This window comes from Diceros bicornis, chromosome 26 (genome assembly GCF_020826845.1).
Source record: "Diceros bicornis minor isolate mBicDic1 chromosome 26, mDicBic1.mat.cur, whole genome shotgun sequence".
In the NCBI taxonomy this organism is placed as follows: domain Eukaryota; kingdom Metazoa; phylum Chordata; class Mammalia; order Perissodactyla; family Rhinocerotidae; genus Diceros; species Diceros bicornis.
This window is the reverse complement of record NC_080765.1, coordinates 17,483,320-17,502,454: the sequence shown is the minus strand read 5'-3', so window position 1 is coordinate 17,502,454 and position 19,135 is coordinate 17,483,320. Positions and strand designations below refer to the sequence as shown.

At 42.4% G+C, this 19,135-nt stretch overlaps 1 protein-coding gene across 6 annotated transcripts in view; it reads right to left on the bottom strand.

Annotated features, from left to right (window-relative positions):
* AUTS2 (activator of transcription and developmental regulator AUTS2) overlaps positions 1 to 19,135 on the bottom strand; it is a 1,110,481-nt gene that overhangs the window by 309,584 nt on the left and 781,762 nt on the right. For all 6 annotated transcript variants that reach the window (XM_058569470.1, XM_058569469.1, XM_058569471.1 and 3 more), the window contains exon 5: positions 9,328 to 9,357. In XM_058569470.1, coding sequence (XP_058425453.1) covers positions 9,328 to 9,357 — 30 coding nt within the window. The remainder of the gene's footprint in view (positions 1 to 9,327; positions 9,358 to 19,135) is intronic.

Sequence of the window (19,135 nt, the reverse complement as noted above, 5' to 3'; positions counted from 1 at the left end):
CTTCTCCCGTGTGCTGGTCACAAGAAGAAAACAGTCTGGAGAGACTTACATGAGATGCAAGAAGCCCTGGACCAGAAGCTCAGCAATGAGCCTCTGTTCCAGGCCCAGTTCTTCTCCATGCTGCCTGGGTGACTGTGAAAAGGCCCTTTTCTTTTCTGGGACTTAGATAATCAACAAGGCACTTCCTGGTATAACATTAATATTTACAGGGCACCTACTGAGTGCCAGGCACATGCCAGATGTGGGGTACTTGCTGGGAGCCTATGATTTAATAAGATATTAAATGTTTACACAGAGGTATACACTAAAAGAAGACTGAGTTCCTTCTCCAAATATGCTTCATGCTTAATCTACTGGTTGCTATAACCTCCATCCTTAATTACTCATGGTGGCCCACGGGCTGACTTTGCCACTCATCTGTAAGGGTTAAAACACATACCTTGTAGCTCTGGCCTTCTCACCTTTGACAACTGCTTCTCAGGTTAAAAAAAATGTCACGTTTCAAAAGAGCTTGTACATCTAAGTTGTCAGTGGACCCAAACTGTATTTATTCAATGTTTATTGAGGCACTGCCATGTTTGAATTTTTAGAAGTTAGTGGGGGGCCGGCCCCGTGGCTTAGTGGCTGGGTGCACGCGCTCCTCTACGGGCGGCCTGGGTTCGGATCCCTGGCACACACCGACGCACCGCTTGTCCGGCCATGCTGAGGCCACATCCCACGTACAGCAACTAGCAGGATATGCAACAATGACATACAACTATCTACTGGGGCTTTGGGGAGAAAAAGGGAAAAAAAAAATAAAAAAAGGAGGAGGATTGGCAATAGATGTTAGCTCAGGGCTGGTCTTCCTCAGCAAAAAAAGAGGAGGATTGGCATGGAAGTTAGCTCAGGACTGATCTTCCTCACAAAAAAAAAAAAAACTTAGTGGGGTTGTGGGTGGATAGATAGATACAACCCAGTTCTCCCACAGCATGAGGAGAGTGAGGTACAAAGAGGAAGACAGCAAGTGTTCTCAAATGCCACTTCTGGGCATATCCCAACTCACCCTGATGTATAGGGAAGCAGCATACGGGAAAAAGAGCCTAGATCTTGGAATCTGAAGACATAGTTTATATGTCAGCTCCATCACTAACCAGCTCTTAAGTTTCATTTTCTTTATTTGTAAAATGATGACATTTGCTTGAGAAGATAAAGTCCTTGAAAGGACCTATCATTGAGCTTGGCACATTGCATATAGTCAACAATGTGGTATATGAGGATACATGTAGATCCCCACAATAAGTATTTAAATAAGTTATATAAAATGACATTTGTAAAAGTGTTTTGAATAATACAAAGTTCTCTACAATGTGAAATGGTGCTTCATCTTATTATTTAGTTATCACTATTAACTCTAATCTCATTTGTTCACTGCCCCCAAGAAATGAGTAGCATCAACATTTTTCAACCAACAAATTAGGGAGTCGAAAAATCATTAAGAGTCCCAACAAGGAAAGATGAAGCTCAAATTGAGCCCCTTGGTTACCACAACCACTCATCTCAGGGGTTCCTGGTCAGTACCTTACTTCAAATGCTCCATTCCACTGTCTCATATACTTGGTAGACCATGAACCAAGCCTGGGCTTGGAACTGCAATGGAGAAAGCTGCTTCTGGTTATTCTTCTAGCAACTGGAGATGTCATGCAGGTTTACAGCCAGTACTTCTCAACATGATCCTTATGAGAATAAACAGGGAAAAGCTCTAGAAGGGGTTCAATTTGACTTACCCAGGTATAACTTTGATAAAAAAGGAAAGAAGAGAAAATAATATCCATCCATTGAATTTTGGGACTTCTGAAAGTATAAAATTTGGCTAATTACTAATACCTCCTAATACAGAGATTTTATTATCTTTACCACTCCCATATGGGAAAGTTATGAGAAGCAATTATCTGTAATTGTATCACTATCTAAAATTTGCCAAGGGGGGATAAACTAAGTCAACCACATACACACACAAATATACATGTGCATGACCAAAAAGAAATTCGTTCATCTTTACTGAGGACAGAACTCTCTCCAATCCAAATATAGAATAAGATAGACTTTTCCAACAACCAAAGAGCAGCCCAGGTTACACTCAATGACAAGCCACTAGCATAAACATGTTAAAGGCATCACTAGTACAAATGCCTCTGCTTATGACCTTCCTGATACTCAGGTGGCTCAGCGTTCATAGTCAATTTCATGAGGCTGAAAGCTGTCACCTCCACCTAACTCCTCCTTAGCTTTGCAATCCTCCCTTCAGGTAAACCATAAAATCTAAGCCAATGGTTCATTCTAAGAGAAAGCGGCTGACCTTTTCTCTGGGAACGTAGAATCATATATCCAATCCCGGATGCTTACAGAAGAATTCCTTTTACATGTCAAACAATATTCATTACCAATCAAATGAGTTCTTGAAACACACTATGTAAGCTAGCTCTTCACTAGTTCCCATGCTCTCCTAAATAGTTAAGGTAATTGAGGAGCAAGATTAAACTAATTGCTCTGCTGCCTATTGACAGGTGCATGGTGACAGACCCAATGAATGGAGTCAAGCAACTACAATGCATATGTTGGTTCATTGGTCGATACTTGGGAAAAAAAACTGCGAATAAATATAAATGACTGAATGAAAGAATCAACAAATAGGTAATGACCCTGGTTTAGACATTAGGCTCATATGTAAGTTTCCTTTACTTACTTGAAAGAGTCAACACAGATGTGCCTGGACTTTTTCACTATGATTATTCCCTCTTAGGAATTCTAGAGAGATGAAAGAATGGAGACAATTTTTATATAATCTTCCCTCTACCTTGGCAGAGAAAATACAAGCACATATTAATTTCCCTCTAGGTCTGCCATGTTGTTGGGGCCTAGGTAAACAGCTACATAGAAAATCAGGATATTCAGTACTAAATCACTGAATCCAGTCTCATTTTATAGATGACAAAACTAAGGTACAGCAACATTAGGTAACTTGCCCAAGGTCACACAGCTGGTTAGTGAGAAATTAGAAACCAGGTCTTCTCCAGTATCCTTCTCCATTACCTGCCCAGGATGAATAGTGGAACATCTAGAACCTGTTCATCTCACTATTCATTCTAAGAAACAACAGTTTAGCTGAAGATGTCTGACAAATTTCCAATAATTCTTGAGTATTTATTTTATTGATTTATATTTGATCAAAAATCTATACATTTATAACCTCTATCTTGTTCAAGTACATGACATGGTAGTAATGGACAGATATTCTACACACACATTCAATGTGAGTGAAGCAATGTTTGGTTTGGCATGGAAATGCTATGATATGAAATAGAAAAAAATTAATGAGAGTCAGGATTTAAAATAATTTGCAGTAGAAATTTAATCCCAAGACGGTATCAATACAAATTTTGGAAGGACATGATGGAATTAAGCCAACTGGAAATACGGTGATGTTGGAAGAACAATAAAATGTCATTTTGACCCAGATATAATCTTGGAGGGGTAAGAAGAGGTTGAGTGGATAGGCATTATGGAAATCAGGCATCCGAAATGGAAAGCTCTTGAAACTCAGCCAGGAACTGTAGAAATTTCCCAAATAAGCTTGGAAATTTATAAATGGCTTAGAAGTATCGTATGAGAAAATGAAACTGCAAAAAATGTACAGAAGCCTGAAGAAGAGACCACTTATTTGTTGGCGTCCAGAAAATAAACACTGGGATTCATAGGAGGTAAACACAGGTTTGAGTACCAGTTTTCTGAACTTGTTTCACTTATCCCCTCCATTTGGAGATGAGTATCCAGGAAAGGAAATAAAAATTTAGCAAAACAATGAACAATTCTGACCAGCTAATTTGTGCCAGGCACTACGCAAAGTGCTAGGGATATAAAGACAAGAACATGGGTCCCTGCTCTCCTCTGGGGCTATGGTTGTTTGCTTTGCTGCTAAGAAATTGGAAGAGAGGAGAAAATTCCCGTCTCTAGATGCAAAATAGGACAGCATGTCTAAGTTGTCTCCTGAACAGAATATGTCCTATTTCAAAACCAAGAATGGGGGTTCTACAAGCAACCATGAGGGCCTTCTGAGCTTCTGGAATGTTGCTGAGGGTGCACAATCTTTACCAAGTGTGAAATGTGGCCAATCAAGGGATGAGACTCTTCCATTATAAGCACAAGCCACATGCCCAGTCTTCAGTTTGATATCTCAGCAGTTTCTGGGACCTTCAGGAGCCAAGTATGGCAGGTGGTTTGTGTTGAGTTAGGAACATAAGCCTCTGTTGGTTTTCTTGTTGCTTTTCTTAGAAGCTGTTCCTTTCCCACACAAGTGAATAGAAAATGATCAAAAACAACAAACTTCACATGAATTAAAAAATTAGAATGCACCAAAACAAGTGTGCATTTGTGGTGAGAGGGAGCTGATGTGGAAAATCAGTGGTACAGCATTTATAATTAACCAGTGTCCCAGCAGGCTGTCCCAGATATTGGTGAGCAAGTCACAGGAACCAAGCAACCTTCTCCAGGTAGTCACTCAAATTAAAAGCCCAGAGGGAGGAAACTGCAGTCAGGAGTCATGTTAGACGCTTCTCTAGGAAAAGGACAAGGGTTCATATCTATAAGAAGATTGTGTACATACATATACTGCATGTGTCGATACACCATTCACCTATAAACGTAAGCACATGAGTGCATGTTCACACACAACACCTCTATAGATTTCAAGTCTTTCTCCTGAGCTGTCAAAATTTTAAGAGCATTAAACAAGCAGCAAATAAATGTATCTCTTTGGCATTTGTTATATGGCCGTGGTTCTCAAAACCAACTGTGTATCAAAATCACCTAGGAAGCTTTTTAAAAAAATACAGAGACTGTGGCCCCACCCATGTACTGAGTCAGACCCTCTCTCCCATCATGGGTATCTGGGAACTGCAGTGTTTGGCACGTGGGACAAAGGCTGTACAATCCACTTAATCGCCATCTGATCCTTCCAGCACGCTTGCTCTTGGCTCCAGGTTGTGCCCAGAGGAAAGCCCGATGTTTGGGATAAGGAGTTTAAAAAATCACTGTTTGGGGACCCTTCCAAATTTCACAAATTTCCATTCAGCTTGTGTCAGGAAGAAGTGCCCTAGGGGATGAAGGCTGAGCCTCGGGTTCTAGTGGAAAAAATCACAGCTCACGTCCTCTGGCAGGTTTTCCGGCAGATCCCGAGCTTTCCAAAGAGGAGGATAGCCTTCCTCCTTCCCCAAGCAATTCTCTTTCACTTCACCCCAAATAAAACTAACGAAAGCTAACATTCATGGAGCACTTACTATGGCCAGGCTCTGAGCCAAACACCCTCATTTAATTGTTACAAAACTATAGGTGGTGGGGCTAGCCCGGTGGCATAGTGGTTAAGTGTGCACGCTCTGCTTTGGTGGCCCGGGGTTTGCAGGTTCGGATCCCGGGCACGCACCGATGCACCACTTGTCAAGCCATGCTGTGGCGGTGTCCCATATAAAGTAGAGGAAGATGGGCATGGATGTTAGCCTAGGGCCAGTCTTCCTCAGCAAAAAGAGGAGGATTGGCATCTGATGTTAGCTCAGGCTGGTCTTCCTCACAAAAAACAAAACAAAACAAAAAAAACAACTATAGGTGGAGCTGTTGTCACCCACCTTTGGCAGATGAGAGAACTGAGGCTTGTCCACAGCTACAAAGTAGTAAGGGACAGTCAGAAACAAGCCTAGGCCATCAGACTCGGAGGCCCAAGTGCTTGACCACTGGGCACTACGCCTTCCAGCCAGCTCTGTCACGTGGCCCACACAATAAACAGGGAGTGGGTAGATGGGGAGAGAATTATTTTTAATCTCCACATCAATCTCATAACCAAAGAGGGGGTGTTTCTTAGCATAATGGGCTGCTGCCAGTGGTAGAGAGAGAGGAAACAAGAAAAAATATAGGCCAAATATGTGGAAATATGTGTGCTGCCTCTTTGTTCTCATGATACCAATTCATTTAAAGTGGGGGATTGGAATAATTGGTTGATTTGGGTGGTTGAGGTGCCAAGTGCTGCCTCTTTTCTTTGCACTAACTACAATGAAGAACAATCCCACATCTAAGATGCAAAGTCTTCACAGCCTTCTCTAATCCCCCACCCAACTGCTATTCTTCACAAAAGTTCTCCAGGTTTTCTGACATTAATTTGAAATGTATTCACATGGCTGGGAGGAGAGGCTAAGAGAGATGCTTTGCTCAGTGGCTCATCAAAGCCTTTTCCATGCACAAGTATGTCTCCTGCATTTATGGAAAGCCCTGCTTTTTTAGCTCCTTTCCCAGTCACTTCCACATTAATTAGTAAGGGTATCATTTTATAAATTACAGCTTCGTATCAGAGCAAAGCAGAGTTTATCTTAATTCAGTCAGCTGTGTGAAATACACTACCCTAATTTTAGACCGCCAGTTCTGCAGATCCCTATGGAGTAAAAGAATGACAGGTCTTCCGGAGAGAAATCCCAGTGGGTCCCCTACAAGTCTCACTTTTGCCTCCAACAGCATCCCTGGTGGAGTTGCTGAAGGGATCCCAGGACACTGAGTGGCATCTTTTCCACATTAGCAATTCAGATTTGAATGCGAATCCTCCAAGCAGCACATGAAAGCCGCCCCAGTTAGCTTTGGGGCTCCGAGGGGGGCCCAGGCAAGAGGCTCTGGCACAGAGGAGGCTGACAGGGGCCCAGGCTCCAGCGCTGAGCAGAAGTCTGGGAAGATGGTGTTAAAGTCGGTGATAAACACCAGACAATCTCAGTCTAAAAGGGGAAGCCTGACAGTCTTAACTATAACAGGGCCAAGCAGGCAGGGCTGCAATTACAGAGCTTGTTGCTCCTGCCAGGGGCCCTCTGAAGGAACGCCGGGTGGCAAGGGCAGGGACAGATGACGTGAGTGCAGCGTGGAGCAGCTTCCAGTTAAGAAGAGGACTTAAAGGGCCACCAGAATGCGAAGTGTGCGCACGTCAGAGGCCCTCCCTTCCCCTGTCATCACCCTTCTCATGGACCTGACTATAAACATTTCTTTATTCTCCTTTATTGCCCTGAAATCATCCCAAACTCTGAGTGGTGGGCGCTGGCTACCTTCCCACCATCCATGACTCTGGTCTGACGCTTTACTGCTTCCTGCACTCAGAGATGGAACATGCACAGCAACGACTCCGGAATTCCGGTCTTGGGAAAGGACTAGTTGGGGGCTCTCAGTATGCAGGAAACACCTTGAGCCCCAGATCTCTCTGAAAACCACAGCAGCTCTGGTAATTCTAGAAATTACCATTACCAGAGTTAGGTGATCATCTAGACAAGTGGTACGAGATACCTCCAGAGATTCTGAGGTAACTGGCCTGGGATGAGGCCCAGGTATCAGGATTTTTACAGTTGTCCAGGTGATTCAATGTGCAGTCAAGGTTGAGATTGCTGATCAAGACACCTACATGGAATGCAAAACTAGGCATCCGTACCACCTTCTACCACTGCTGGAAAATGGTGACACTTTTGGATTCACACTGCTTTTTAAAGAAAGGATGTCTGCTCAGTTGTGAAACCCCAAAGAAGGCTCATCTCCTTGGAGAGGTGCCACCAACTTGAAAAGTGAAATCAACCATCCCTTGTAGATCTCCTGGAATGGCCAGAATGTACCAGTCCCTGCCTGGGCACCAGTGATGACCAACAGAACAAGATGATGACTGCCATGCAGGAATGTGGCCTGGGAGGCTCCAGGGGCCAGCAGGAATGCCTTGAACAATGAACCACTACTGCTGTCCACGCACCTCTGGCATCCACTACACACTGGCTGCCTGAGACCAGGGGACCTACTTGCAAGGAGCTAAGACTCCTAGGGGCTGGAGGAAGGAAGCTCTTACTTGTCAGTTAAACAAAAGAATAATCCACGGCCCTCTTTCCAGTGTGTACTTTCGCTGTCATCCAACAGCCCATTACCATGTCACAGCACAGCGCACCCTTCCATAGGTCACTTTGTTTAAAATGACATGGATAATGCACATGTCAGCAAGCTGACAGTCCTGGCCGTCCTTCAGAGATAAAAACCTCAAGGCGAGAGCCTGTTCTTATCTGGGGGACATGCATTGGTCTATCATCCAAGTCAGGAAGAACATGATTTCTCCAGAGAGCACTTTTTTCATTTCCTGATTTTAAGGAAATCAAATAAGCACCATTTGTCTTCATCCGAATATGCTTGACCTGCTCAAATGATGATGTCTCGCATTTTATAACAGGCTACATATGCTGAATTCAAATTAACGACAGTACAGAACAAGAGCTTTTAGATCTCTCTTGGAGGCTGGCAGCAGAGAAGGAGGGAAAATTCTGGGCTTGACAGAAAGATCCCACTAAATACTAACCGCAGAATTCTGAGTAAAATCCAAAAGCACACAAGAGGTGAAAGTCAGAGAATACGGCTCAAGAAAGCCAGCTACACAGGACAGATCCAAAAATTGGGGGAGAGGTCTAGTCCCTTCTTTTTGGTGCCATGCAATACTGAAACCATGATATTCAGGTAACTCTTTTCAAAATACATAAAATAGGAATAAAATTGGAGAGAAATTTGGTTGGGGGATTGGGACAGCTAGAGAAAGACGAAACAGACAAACAATTCCTTTGTTTGAGGCAGCAGAAAGTTCACTTTACCAGGTTGTGATCCAATCTTCTGGAAGCTCAACAACCGAGCTCCTTTTCTTGATCCATGCAGAACTGGATACACAGAGGCTGCCGGCCATCAGCCTCAAAACAGAGTACGTACCTGCTGGAAGAACTGCCCTCCCTCCCACCTGGCCATCCACCTGGACGGGAAGTGAGCAGTTCCCATCTGACATCCCCTGCCCACCCCTCACCCCATGATGACATTCCTAGAAACATGCCATTCACATTTTTATCGAGAAGGCCAATATGTAGAGTAAAGCAGGAAGAAACACACGGGTCAGTAAAAAAAATGAAGAAATGACTTTATAAATACATACTAGCAAGTTTAATGGTTCAATTAAGGATTAAAAAAGAAAAATCAGATGACTATTAAAATAAATAATTTCCTCTTTTAAAATCTTCTATAAAGACTGAGCACCACATATGTGTAATATTAGAGGGCTTGTTTAAGAAAAGTGGACCTCACAAATTAAATGTTATTTTTTATCATAGGAAATGTCACCATGTCAATAAAGCCCATTTTGGCAGAAGAGAAAGGTGCTGTCAACATGAGGCTGGCACCCACCACCCTGCGGCTCTGTGTGGGAGAACTATGGTGCTCACAGTGTCTTATAGACTGTGCCCACAATGGGGTGGGGGGTCTTACCTTCTCTTCCTGGTCACTGTCGCTGTCACACTGGAAAGGAAGACAAGAGAATAAGAGTTAATGACAAAATTGAGTAGGTTTCTGCTTTTGATATGGGGGAAAAAAAGCAAGACAAGTAAATAGGAAACATTGTCTGAGCTGGAAAGAGTCTGTTCAGCTCCAGCGCTGGTAAACGGAATCAAGAGCAAAGTGCAGAGAAGCTGCTCTGTTGATTTCATCGGAAGCCTGTGCTCTGTGGCTCTTCTTGGGGTCAGTCCAGAAAGGCGCTCGATCATACCAGTCAGTACCCCCCACTGCACAGTAGAAGGGACACCCTTGGAGGAAGCAACCTCACCACAGGATTAAGACAAATCAAGATCATTCAATGGGATTCAGAGCAAAATCAATTTCTTAATGGAGACTTTGTACCTGCAGCTAATGTGAATGGCTATATCTCTCCTGGTGCTTTCCTAGAGGAAAAGAGGTAAACCTTTGGGCATCGCATCCTCTCATCTGGACTTTGAAGGAAACAGAACATAATGGGCAAGGCTTACCACTTGTGACAGCTCCTTCTTCCAGGGTTTAGAGGCCCAGAGAAAAGAGGGAATACTCCCTATAAAAAACATGCCAAGAGCTCAGGGTAATAAATCAACGATATGGGCAAGAGAATGTTTTAGGGCACTAGACTCACACAGTATATAACAGATCCCAAATTCCAACTGTTGAGCTGGGTTTGGGATAACTAGAGAATGACAGTTAACTCAAAGCTTTGGGTTTCTCATTAGAAGTAAAGGGAAAAAAAGAACAGAAATTTTTTAAAAAACCAAGAGTGTTCTGTTATCCAATATTTCATTTTAAAAAGGGAGATGTGGTTTGTTAGAGTAAATGTGCAGCAGATAAATATATCCATTCATTCACTCAACAGCCCTTTATAAGTACTGCTAAGCTAGACAGATATTCAACCAAGACATAGGACTGGCCCTAAAGTAGCTTTCAGCTTAGCAGTAGCGATAAAGCTAGAACACAAACAGTGAGCAGGGGTGTGGCATGATCAGAGCAACATTCCATTAAGATGACTTCCTATGGGGTGGAGAAGAGACAGTGCACTGCGGGGAAGGACACAGGTCATGGGGAGATCAGTCTGGCAACCATCACACTGTCTAAACCAGCATGGTGCGTGGTTTGAGAAAGGCAGGAACAGATGGCAGAGCAATTGCAAAGGTAGAACCAATAGGATTTGATAACACATGGATATGGGAAGCAAGTAAAGATGAGTCTAGGATGATGCCAAGGTTTTTTAGTGTGGCCACCTGGACATGGGAGTTGATGTAGCTACGAACAGAAAAAGAAAATAAATTTGCTTATATAGCAGCCACTACTGGATAGATACCCAGAGCCATTCACAAGCCCCTTCTCCCTAGTCTGTACCTTCTCCTGACATTTCAAGATTGAAAAAGCCAGATATTCTCTCTTTCCCAACTTTCCTTGCTGCAAACGGTGCTCACAAGACCCATTTTTGGCTAAGGCATGAAGAAATGTCTGCTGAGGATTCCGGAAAATTTTTCTCTCCTAAAAAAAAGGAGAAAAGCAGAAAGCACTTGCCTCTTGCCTTTGAACATGATTTTATGAGCATGTGATGTCCAGATCCATGGCAGCCATCTTGCAAAAGTGAGGCAAAAAGCTGAAGTACAAAAATAAGATGGTGGGGCTGAGGGAAGAAAAAGTCTGGCACAACTGAGCCACCTGAACCAACCTCAGAGCAACCTGCCTCTGGACTTTGTTGTCCAGATAACAATAAATTACCTTATGGTTTAAACCACTGTGAGAGTGCTTTCAATTGAAAGGAACAAAAATGGAATCTCGCTATTGGAAGACACAATTTGGGGACTATCCCTCTTTTAAGTCTAAGCTCTCTGTATTATAAGCCTTTAAGAACTCTTATCGCAACATCATAGACTGCAAGATTATAACATTTTCTACTTTTCCCACTGGTTCCTCAATGCCTTAGGGTCATCAGAGTTTTAGTGACAGTGCTTTAACCAAGTAAACTGCATTGTCTTCAACCAAGCTTCCAACTTCAGACTGTCTAAACTTACTTTCTTTTGCCTGATGAGTGATTTCTCTATTATAATAAGTCAAACGAGTTGAGAAAGAAAATGGGTGAGATGAAGACTTTGAAGGGCTAGATGAAGAACAACAGTTCTCCTGACTGTGTGATTTTTCCACTGCCTTTAATGAAGCCTTCCTTGAGGTTCCTAAGTCCTCGGCACATTCTCAAGAGTGACGAAGCATAATTCAGGAGGGGTGTGGAAGGGAGAAGAGTATTTTGCCAGGCATTTTCCCAGATGTTCACAGCCTACCTCATGAGGTAATCAGTGACAGCTGAAGGCTGTGGCATAGCATTTGCCCACATCCCCAAGGACTGGTGTGCAGGGGGTAGAGGGAATGGGGAGGTTGGGAAAGAACCACCACTGTCCACGCCCCGACACCCCCGTTCTAATAGCAGTCTGTCCCTGGGAATGGTTATTTCTATCAAAGTGTTAAGCTTCCTGCTTTCCAACAGTCCAGTTCTAATTTCAAGGTCCACTTAATTCTGCATCAAGTAATTACTGATATACCCAGAAGCACCTTGTCTCCAGAGTTAAGCATATGGTGAAGAACTGAGACCTACTGGTATCCATTATGGAAGCAGCACGGATGCCAAGCCGATTAAAAATGCTCAGGCTCCCCACACAACATGCCGCGTGAGTGACAGCTCCTCGACAAGGCCAGTTGCAGAGTCTGCCAAAACAGTCTCTGCTGCACTGGGGCCCACATGGTGCGCTGAGAAAACAGTTCCATTTCTGGTATTAAATTCCCATACTGACCCGAGGACTTTGCCGTGAGCTCAGCGGGAGCACACCATCCAATTTACAGCTCCGCTCTCTGGAGCCTCGAGTGCCAGCCCCTGGCAGAGACGAATGATGGTCAACTCCTCCAGCTCATAAATTATGCAAAGGCAATAAATGCACTCAGCAAACAGCGCCTAACGTTTGCCTAGCCTGGCTCCTAACACACTCTGTAAAAAGCCAGAAGCTCGACACATACAAGAGGTCTATTCCACTCATAAAGGGGGTTTGTTGACAACCCCAGACGGAAAGCGAGCCACAGTCCTAAGGAGTCTTTCTGCTTCGCTGGCAGCGGTTTATGGGCCTGCTTTATGAAAAAGGGAGGCTGTTTTACAGAGTCAGTGTGGGTAGAATTCATAGTCTCAAATTCAGATTTAATACAGCGTACAGCTAGCTTTCACACCCTAAGTTCAATATGCTGTGGATTTTTGGCCAAATGATTCTTGGTCTTGAAAGGTTAAAAGAAGAAGTGTCTGCTCCCCAATCCCTAGATACCCGCTCTAATTTATAAGAGTTCATATCGAGCCACCTCCTGATTCAGGTTTATGTTCTGCATGAGGCTGGGAAATGGAAAAGGCATGTCAAATGCAGAAATGGGGTCCCAGCTGATTTGACCATTTTAAGCATTTTGACACCGGGGTCCTGCATTGGTTTATTAGCAAACAGGTTGCACACTTAACAACCAGCTTGAGGTGCCAGAGTACTCTCCATGACTAGATTTCAAAGCCCTTTGTGAAAAGCTGGAAATATTTTCCTCCATTTTAAGAGCAAGAAATGAAAAGGAACAACTAGTCCTTACACTCCAGACAGGGAAGAATTCTTGGTCACTTAGCCTTTAGACAGAGACACAACCCAAACCCAACACAAACAAAAGAGGGAAATAGGAGGCATGAAATCCCAGCCACGTGCCTCAAATGCAGAATTAGAAAGGGACTAGCTTTTAACCTGAGTGCCTCCAGCCACTCCAACACACCGCCACTCAACTTCATCTTCACACTCTCCCCCCCTCCAGTTCCACAAATCAGAAGTCAACCTTTGGAGGCACCTTATTCAATTCTCAGACAAGTCCCACACCTTAAACTCTTCAAACAACCAACCAACTCACCCACCCAATATTTCCTCCTTTTAAAAATTAACACATTTATTGAATACATATTTAAATCACCCATAAACCTACCACCCATAGATAAACCCTGTTAACACATTTGTATAATTCTTTCCAGTCTTTTCTCCATCTTCTCTATCCTTCACACATCTTAAGAAATGAAAAGGAATTCCTACTGTTTTGTAACCTGCTTTGTTTTCATATATGTCAAATATTTTAGTTTAATGAGTAAAATCTGCCCTGTAGCATCATTTTTTTTTTAAAAAAAAGGCTGCACTGCAATGTGCTGCATGAATTGTAACTTATCTAGTAAAAAAAATTCCCAAGTGCTGGATATTTGGATTCTTTCAGCTGAACATCTGAAAACACGGAATTTTTCCCTTGCACGCATTCACCAATATTGCTCTGTCCTAGTATCCCTTCATGGCCCTTCCTGTTCTGCATATTCTTTAATGTCACTATCTCCCCAGAGTTGCATTTGCAGTTCTATCGTTTCTGTATGATTTCCAGGGGAGTCCTTAAAGATTCCCTTGGTTCCATCTATCATTTATATGTAGAGACTAAAAAATCTCTATGCCCACCATTTGCCAGCTATGTGACTTTGGGAAAGTTATTTAAACTCTCTGTATCTCAGTTTACTTATCTGTAGAATGTGAGTAATAATGGCATTTCCCTCATAAGAAGGCGAGAACAAAATGAGTTAATACATATAAACAACTTAGACAATGCATGGTATAGAGTAGGTGTAGACAACAAATGTTAACTATTATTAACATATGTTTCTGTTTGCTAGACCTCCTTCCCCAAGCCCTGTATACACCTCAGACTCAAGTATCCATCTAAATCTGGACTCATCATCTTTTACTCACCCCAAATCTCCCCCTCTCCCATGCTGTTCTTGGTAATGGCATCGCCATGCGATCACTCAGTTGCCTAAGTGAAGAGTCTTGTCATCCTTGGCTCATTCTTGAGCAGACCTATCTTCCTCTCTTACTCCACATTACCTTTTCTACTTTCTAAATCCTCTCCATCTCCATGGCCATGGCCGCTGCTTCAGTTTAGGCTTTTATTTTATGATTTCAGGAGGCTAATGACTGCTTTCCAGGGCCTATGGTCTCTTCCTTTTCTAATCCAAGTCCTTACTGACTAGAGTGGATTTCCTAAATTTCAATTTGATCATGACACTTCTCATGGCCAATAGGGCAATGAAAACTCTTCATACATTGTTCCCAACTCGCCCACTTCCAACTTCTAACCTCTTCTCCAACACAGGGATTCTCAAGCTTCCTGTGGAGAAGAATCAGTTGTTTTTGTTCTGTTTTGTTTTCTTTAACTTCAATACATTGTAGACCAATACTTTAGTAAAATAAAATAAAAAATAAATTGCTAGAAAAACGAAAAAGAAAAGCAGACATATAAAAATATATTATTATTTGATTTAAGAGATATAAAATTACTCTATTGAGTTTCTATTAAAGTTTCCAAATGCTTACTCTCAACTGCCACACTAATCTCACGGCAGATTAGTTACAACCAGCTCATGGGCTCCCTTGGTCTGCATCCACACTTTGAGTAGCACTATCCTAACACATCCCTTGCTCTAGCCACACCCAGGCACACCTGGTCACACCCTCAGGCCTTACTATCTTTGCACTTAACAATTCTCTCTGCCTGGAATTCTTTTTTTTTAAAGAAACTTCTCACACATTTTTTATTTTATTTTTTTTGTGTGTGAGGAAGATCAGCCCTGAGCTAACATCCATGCTAATCCTCCTCTTTTTGCTGAGAAAGACCAGCTCTGAGCTAACATCTATTGCCAATCCTCCTCCTTTTTTTGGCCCCAAAGCCCCAGTAGATAGTTGTATGTCATAGTTGCACATCCTTCTAGTTGCTGTATGTGGGATGCCGCCTCAGCATGGCCGCAGAAGCGGTGCGTCGGTGCGCGCCCGGGATCCGAACCTGGGCGGCCAGTAGCAGAGCGCGCGCACTTAACCGCTAAGCCACGGGGTCGGCCCTCTGCCTGGAATTCTATTCCTCCAAGATTGTACCTAAAAACTTCTAATTTGCCTTTAAAAACACAGTTCCCTCTGTGACTCTTCCAATACTCTTCTTAGAATGAAAAATTCTTAGAATGCCAATAGTTTTCTTAGAATTATTTGCTTTTGTCTCCATCCCTTACAAAACTGTATTTTCGCTATTTGCCACAACAGTCTTCCCTACTAGAGTGGATCTCCTCGTAGGGAAGGGCAATGCCTTGCTCATCTGAAATCTCCAGGCCTCGGGACCAATAGGTGCTCAATCATATCGATAAATCCACCTCACTCTTCTTTAGAATTCTTCAAACCGTGGATGATTCCATGCAGCATAAGCAAACTATGATTTAAAAGACAAGTAATTCCAGAGAAAGAAGGCACAACAAACACTGACTAACACGACTGCTTAATAAAATGGGATATATGTTTCAACACACTGGGCAGGGTAAAAATTGTTAGCAGAGCCTAGCGTTGGGGCCCAGAGGAAAATACCATCCTTTAAAAGGCCCAGACAAGATGTGATTATGATTTTATTGTACTTCCTCAAAAGCAAACATTTCTCATTTCCATTTGGGAATCTCAATATCTGTGTTCTAAGACTCTGATCCAAATTGAAATAAGTCAAGGTCTGCGACACCTCTCTGCCTCATTCAGAATGAAGGAACAAAATGGAATTCTAGGTACCTCGTGATGGAATGCATTCCTAAGCAGAAAGTGGCAATCATTGAATATATCACATACAATGACATTGAGGAGGGCATTGCTCTCTATTCTGCTCAATGGACCTTGCTGGAACAGTTATTTCGCATCTCAAATCCATTTATCATTGCCACCAAAGATGTCAGGGCTGAACACCATCGCTGAACAAAGTTATTTTATTCTTCTTTCTGCCTAAAGGAAATGAGAGGAAAATGAGGGAGAACCCCAACTTGTAAACTACAGCATCTAACATCAAGTACAATTTAACTTTGCCAGTGACAAAACAAATTAATTCCCCTTTGGGGCAGGCAGTTTATCTAAGACCGTAAAGACAGCCCTCACCTAAAAGCAATTTCAGAAGAAGCCACCTGCAGAAGTCATGACACTTATTTTCTTATTTAAAGAAGTGAGGTAGCGACATGGTGACTAAAAACATGTCCACCATCATCTTCCCATCTGCCCAATTCCTTGTATATGCAAAAATGGGCAGCCATTTTGTGTCACATACGGCAACTTTGATGTTGTCTGTCTTTTATCATTCCACAAAGCCCTCATTTCACATTGTTTACTTTGTTCTCATATTGGCTTTGGACTTTAAGTGAAATTTAAAGCTATTGAGGTGCTAGAAATAAAAAGAATATTTTAATCCTGAAAATGGTTTGAGGAATTCTTATTGATTGTAAAATTATGCCATTGCCTCCTCCTCCCCTCTATTTCAACAATAACTATGCCTGATCAAGTAAAATAGCTTGGAAAAAATAAAAGCATAATCAAAAGATTTGTGTGCCAAACAATAGTTTAAAAGACAAGAAAAATGCTCTGATAGTCACAAAAGGAGCACATTTGAAAATAATATAAGGCCTACCCAATCTTTAGCTGTTTAGGAGGTACAATGGAGAGCAAACTTACAGAAGCTTCTGGAATTCTGTACTGGTAACTTATCATTCCTATATGGGGAGTTCTCAGAATCTGGCATTTTTGGAAGTTGTAAGCTTAGACTGGCCAGAGCTCACACAAGCAATGTGATCTGAAGGGGCTAAGAAAACATTTGTTATTCTCCCTCCAGGACATCTCAGATAATCACACATTTTGATTTAATAAATAATTTTAAAGTGCCTACTATGTGCTAGGTTCATTCTGACCACTCATTAGAAGTTCAAATATATTGCCAGAAGTTGCCCAAATCTAAAGTTCTAAAGCTCACAAATTAATTTTCAATATTTTTTCCTTTTTGTCACTTGAAATCCAGGTACATTTTATAAAACAATCTGTACACTGTAAATTTCCACTTAGCTTATTAAAACATTGTTGGGTTTTTGGAAGTCACGAAGAAGTGGATATTTCACAAATATTTTGAAGAGTTCAGCATCTTTTTTTCCTCAGAAAAAAAGGAAGTCACATTTTGCCGAGTATAAACATACATAAACCCCAAAGATGAAATTTACTTAAAACTCAGAGCCCACAAGCCTCAGTGGTTGCCAAAATGAGAAAAATGAGTTTCTCGTCCAAAGGTAAAACTGACAGTCTAGGGCCAGGTGATTTGTAAACGATCTCTCTGAAGCCTAAGCAACAGATCCTTTGCCTCCTTGTCATTGATTTACTGATTCTAAGTCATCAATAGCATTAATCCAGACCTGCCTGGGGACATATTACAAATGACTTTGAAGATGGCGTGAAGCAAGAGTTTATTATGAGACCACAGTCTTATTACCAGGGAGACTTTCTCAGCTATGTTCTTCGACAATATTCTATTTGTGACCCCCTGTAATGCTGCAATTTTCCCTTTCCAGATCATAGTTGCTTGTTCCTTTGGGTGGGGCCTCAGCCCCCTAGGTTTGCTTCAACTAAAGGCTGGTTCTTTTCAGAGTCCTGTGTGAGCTAATAAAAACCAAATTTGCTGATGAGTAAAAAGGAGAAGTATGTTATGGGTTAAAATAATACAAGAGTCTATTTTTTCCACTGTGTTGTGATCCATAGAAATCACCCTGAGCCTTTTCCCTTTCTTCTCTGCCTAGGAAGCCAATTGCTTTGATTGCAGTGATATGAGCTAGCTAAAATGACTTGCCCTTGCTTGTGAGGCAAATGGAACATGCTAATAGAACTTATCGCATTACCCGATGCAAAAGTGCCATAGCTCATTACTTTAAGATAAAAGGATATCATTGCAGACGGCAAGCAGAATTGACTTTCTGAGGCCCGACTTGATGATGATTTAATCAACTGCTCTCTTTCACTTCTCATCTCTGCGCCTGTCGGTTTCACAGGTGCCGTTAAATGAGACACTCAGAAAGTGAGCAGAGGGAAAAAATTGCTGTCATTACTTTTCAAGAAAGGAGGTATGCAAATTTTCGACAGAAAGATTGCGTTCATAATGGGTCTGGTAAAATACAAGGATCATGCTTGACAGGTGAGGGCAAGCCATTTGTATGTCCTTAAAGCGGAGCAACCGTCCTCGTTTAGAAATGTGCTCGCTAAGAGAAACTACAAATGAGAGGCCTGGCAGGGCCAGGGGAGGGGCGAGGCAGAATCGCACAGGGTGGGTCCAGGCTGGTCCAAGTTTTACAAAGGAGGAGGGTGCTTAACGTCTTAAGGAAGCCAAAGCCAGATGAGCAGATAACAAAGTCTGGTCTGAACCAAAATGCCAACAGCCCTTGAAAAGCCATCTTATTCTCCTTCATATATAACTGTAGGAGACAGTTAGCCTGGGTTCAAATCCTGTCTCTACTACATACAATCCGTAGGACATCTGTAGGACAATCTGTAGGACATCTGGCAAGTAACTTACCTCTTTGTGCCTCATTATCTATCGAATGGGGCCATTGAGAGTATCTACCTCAAAGGGTTGTTGAGAGCATTCATTGCATTAGTGAATATACAATAATATTAAGATATATATAATAAATACATATAAATAAACATAAAACAGTTTAGAACAGTGCCTGACACATAGGAAGCACTCAATAAATGTTAGAAATCATTCATTCAGGGCCGTCCCCATGGCTTAGCGGTTAAGTGCACGTGCTCCGCTACTGGCGGGCCGGGTTCAGATCCCGGGCGCACACCAATGCACTGCTTCTCTGGCCATGCTGAGGCCGCGTCCCACA